Source organism: Ornithodoros turicata, chromosome 4 (genome assembly GCF_037126465.1).
Source record: "Ornithodoros turicata isolate Travis chromosome 4, ASM3712646v1, whole genome shotgun sequence".
NCBI classification, from domain to species: Eukaryota; Metazoa; Arthropoda; class Arachnida; order Ixodida; family Argasidae; genus Ornithodoros; species Ornithodoros turicata.
Window position 1 is genome coordinate 27,528,801 of NC_088204.1, and position 4,383 is coordinate 27,533,183.

Consider the following 4,383-nt stretch of genomic DNA (forward strand, 5'->3'; position numbering starts at 1 on the left):
CTTGAAAGGATAGTTTTTGATTACCATAGTTCGTTCTTGAGAACGGAATTTTCCAGGTGTCTTTGTGACGTGTGTTAGCACTGGAGGAGGGGGCTGTGAGCTTTAATAAGTTAAGAAAAGTGCTATGATGAGTTTTCACAGCATTCTTATACATTGTAAGTAGTCGATAATGATATAACTTCGGAGCAGGTATGATATCAAACTTGGTGAAGAGACAGTCTACAGGGTCTAGAGACGATAATTGAGCTATACTTCTCAGGCTCTTTTTCTGTAACCTTAATATAGAGTGTAAATTACCATGTGTCGTTGTCCCCCAAATTAGAGTGCAGTAATTTAAGTACGAATGAATTAAAGCATTATAGACCATTAACTTTATTCTAGTAGGCAATATGTAGCGATTTCGGCAGAGGACTCCTACAGATTTAGATATTTTACGTTTTATGTGCTCAACGTGATCGTCCCAGGTGACGTTGCTCTGAAAACAAACACCGAGTAACTTTTTGACTATTAACAAATTCAATTTTACCACCAATAATTAGTAGCGACATAGTTAAGGAGACCTGCTTATTTTTTGGCATAAATAGAATTGCCTTGGTTTTACCTGCGTTAATCTTAAGTGAATTGTTTGTCGTCCATTGGTAAAGATTATGCAGATCCTCGTTTGCCATAGTTATAAGGGAGTCAGCATTTTGGCCAGAGAACAACAGAGTGGTGTCATCTGCATATATAACCAGTTTAGCATATTTACAAGTATGAACTATGTCATTTAAATACACGTTAAATAACAGTGGCCCAAGGATACTATCCTGGGGGACGCCAGTTTTGATATCCGTAGGGTCGGAAATAAATTGCCCTATAGCTACATTTTGTTTCCTGCATTGGAGATATGATATAATGAGCTGTAATGGAGTTCCACGTATACCATAATTCTGAAGTTTACAAGAAAGTGTGTCATGGTTCAGCATGTCAAAAGCCTTACTTAGATCAAGAAAGATACCTAATGTTATATTCTTACACTCAAAATCCAACAGGATTTGCTCCTTAATAGTTGATAGCGCAGTTTCTGTAGATCGCATTTTACGAAAACCGTGTTGGGAATTAGATATTATGTTGTGTTTATCAAAAAATGATATTAGCCTATTCAATATGATGCTTTCCAGACCTTTTGATAATACGGGAAGCACTGATATCGGCAGCACTGATATGTGGCACTATATGCACTATATGCAGCACTATATGTGTGATATATCGGCAAGCACTGATATGTAGATGAGTACCTTGGACGAGACGGGTTAAGATTAAAAACTCATTTAAGCAGCCTTGTTACGGCAGGGTGTTCTCCGAGGGAGTATCCCTCACACGGGCCAATAACCTGAGACAAAGCCGACCTATAACAATTGATTGTTCGGTAGGCCAAGTGCTCCCCAAAGTGTAAGTGGGCCAGGAAGTTTAGAACCTCGGCCCCAGGGGGAGAAAATGGATTAAGCGCCCTTGCACTGCACCGGCTATCCCACTTTCGCCAGCAAGAGGAATAACTGAGCTTTGTGGCATTGCGCCACGATGCTGAGATGAGCTCGGCAGCCTCTCCTGAAAGGCCTGTATGAGACGAGGGTCGCTGGACACCCTCCAGACTGCCAATCGAAGCCCTTGGTCTAACAGGGGATGAGCCACGCCCTGAGGGTTCGTGAGTAGGTCTGGAAGCGCTGGAATTGTCCGCGGGGTCTGAAAGGAAAGGCGCAAGAGCGAAGGGTACCACGGCTGGGACGGCCAGATTGGGGTTACGATGATCAGAGAGCTCCTGGACTCGTGCAACTTCTGAAGGCAGCGGCTCACCAGATTGAACGGTGGGAATGCATAGAGGCCGGGCCGTGACCAACTCTGGTTGAAGGCATCCACCCCTGTTGCCCCTGGGTCCGACTTCCAACTGAAGTATTGGGGCACCTGGAAGTTCGACAGGTCCGCGAACAGATCCACTTGGATTGGGCCCCAGAGACTGTTGATCTCTCCGAATATGCGGATGTTCAGCTTCCAACTGCTGCTGTCGAACTGCAGTCGAGATGCCTGGTCGGCCAGCACATTCTGGTTCCTGGGGACATGTTGAGCTCGGACTGTTAGGTTCCGTTGCAGGCACCATGACCACAGCTGAGCGGCAACCCTGTTGAGGCGGGGGAGCGCGTACTTCCCATGCGGTTGATGGCTGCCACTGCTGCTTTGTTGTCTAGTCGAAGAAGAATACACCCCGAACTGTGGCCCAGGACCAGAGCCTTGAGGCCCAGGAAGGCGGCTAGTAACTCCAGCTCGTTGATGTGCAGAAAAACTTGCTCCTTGGACCACTGACGCCCGAGTATTCGGTCCTGAGACCAGGCCCCCAACCTAGGAGAGAGCTGTCTGAATGAATGGTCTGCACTACCGGACGGTCGTGTAGCCTGCTAAACGGATGAGATAGGAGGACCTTGCTCCACCAGCCCAGATCCTCCCTGACCCCTTGGGTGAGCGTAATCGTGGTCTCGAAGGAACCCCGTTTCAGTGTCCCATGCCGAAGGGATTGGAGGGACCGGAGGCGCAGAGGGGCCTCTAGGACTGCCAGAGAGGTAGCGGCCAAGCGACCTATCAGCCTTGCCAGCTGTCTTGCAACTAACCGCTTTCGTTCGCTTACCCTCGTATCACCTGGCCCCTCCCCCAGGGGGTCGTAGGCATCCTGCCCCCCCCCCCCAAACATCGTTCGAGGAGGGCAACCAGGGGCCCCACCGCAGACACTACCGCTGCCTGGGCGTCCGGAGTGCCTGGTCCCGGTGGTGAACTCCCCCAGTCTCCAGGTCACCTTCCGTCGAACCTCGTCTCCTGGCCGCTTCCCGAGCCAGGGCCCGCATTTCGGGGTTCAGTTCTGGCACTGCGAACATTGCCAATTTACGTCGCGGGAAGTCCGCCAGGGCCTTCCTGCAGCGCTCCTGGCGGCCTTCGGGGCCCCAGTGGTTTCGGATGAACTCCATTAGCACAGGTGGGGTTTCCCGGGGCCCCACGCCTGACAAGCCTGTCAGCCAATCGTTTGGAGAGACAGTGTCTTCGTGTTCCGGGATGGGAAGGGTGGGTGGTTGCAACTGCGTCGACTGCGGGTGGTCCCCGGTGGGGAAATCCTCGTCGTTGCGCTCCTCAGCCACCGACTCCGTTTCAATCGCAACCTCCTCCGCCGGGAGAGGTGGCAGCCGCTGTACTAGGGAGGCCACTGTACTCGTCAGCGACTCCACCATACGTCGCAGGTCAGTGTCTTGCTTTTGGGGGGACGCCATGGTGGATATGCCTGCACGAAACAAGATCGACGGTCGTCAAACGGGAGCTACGAAACAAAACAAAACGAAAAAAAAAGAAGGAAAGGAGCGCGTTGGTTTTGGTTTGTTAGTGTCAGTCTCGCTGAAAGGGGGTCATCCGACTCAAAGCAGGCATTTTGGCCTTCAAACGTGACTATCCAGGCAAGAGGTGGTCATCCGACCCGAGCTAGGCACTTCGGCCCGCAAAAGCGGCTATCCAGCCCAAAGGTGGTCATCCGACCCGCGCCAGGCACCTCGGCCAGCAGAAATTGGCAATCCAGCCCAAATGCGGTCGTCCGACCCAGTAAGTATCCCCAAACCACAAGGTTATAGGGTTGACAAAGTGGAAGTAGCATCGCGTACGATGTTACGAGGTGGTTTTCCGAGCGAAGGCTTCGTTAGAAGAGACGCACCGGAGAGTACTTACCTACGGGTAAAAAGCTGAACGACAACACGCACAATAAAAAAAAAAGAAAGCAGAACCGAGAGTAAAGCTAAACTAGGAAAAATGCCGACTGTCTAAAGGATAACACTTGACAGGGGCCTGTCAAAGAGGAAAGACGGGTTCCGCACCCGGCGCAAGGGATATATACATAGGGGGAGCCGGCGCCCTCTGGAGTCTGAAATCATAACTTTTGCTTTTAAATTGACATGGGCTTGTCACAAAGAGGGAAAAGCAGTTGTTCACCCTGATAGTAAGTGGCGACATATACAGAAGTATAATCACCGCAATCGGCTGTCCTCCTGTTTTTTTTTAAATAACTTCTCTATTTCACATTTCATCTCGACAGATAAAAGGAACCAACCAATAAAACGGGGCAGCATAAAGGGGTGGACCTGGCTTCTCGCTGCTTCCTGTGTTGTCCGTTCCTCCTCCACATACTTGGCGGGGCAATTTGGCCGGACGGGCTCCTTGACGAGAGACGGTTTTTCGGGCAGTTTTTACGTGTTTTCGGGTGTCACATTTTTGTGGAAAGATTTTATTTTATTTTTATTTTAACATACTGCGAGCATAGAAGCCCTAGCAGGAGGGGCTCTTTCAACAAATATGTGTGATCTACAAGAGCGCACAACTACT

At 50.0% G+C, this 4,383-nt stretch overlaps 1 protein-coding gene across 1 annotated transcript; it reads right to left on the minus strand.

Annotated features, from left to right (window-relative positions):
* Nucleotides 1-2,423: 2,423 nt before the first annotated feature.
* LOC135392869 (uncharacterized) lies at nt 2,424-3,820 on the minus strand. The gene is made up of 2 exons (XM_064623544.1): nt 3,733-3,820; nt 2,424-3,298 (listed from the first exon to the last, which is right to left on the minus strand). Exon 2 carries the CDS (start codon nt 3,285-3,287, stop codon nt 2,757-2,759), a length of 531 nt encoding a protein of 176 aa, XP_064479614.1. The 5' UTR covers nt 3,288-3,298; nt 3,733-3,820; the 3' UTR covers nt 2,424-2,756.
* Nucleotides 3,821-4,383: the final 563 nt, after the last annotated feature.

What these genes read in the sequence shown, in the direction of transcription:
- LOC135392869 (XM_064623544.1), bottom strand. Translation starts at nt 3,287, where the DNA reads ATGGCGTCCCCCCAAAAGCAAGACACTGACCTGCGACGTATGGTGGAG.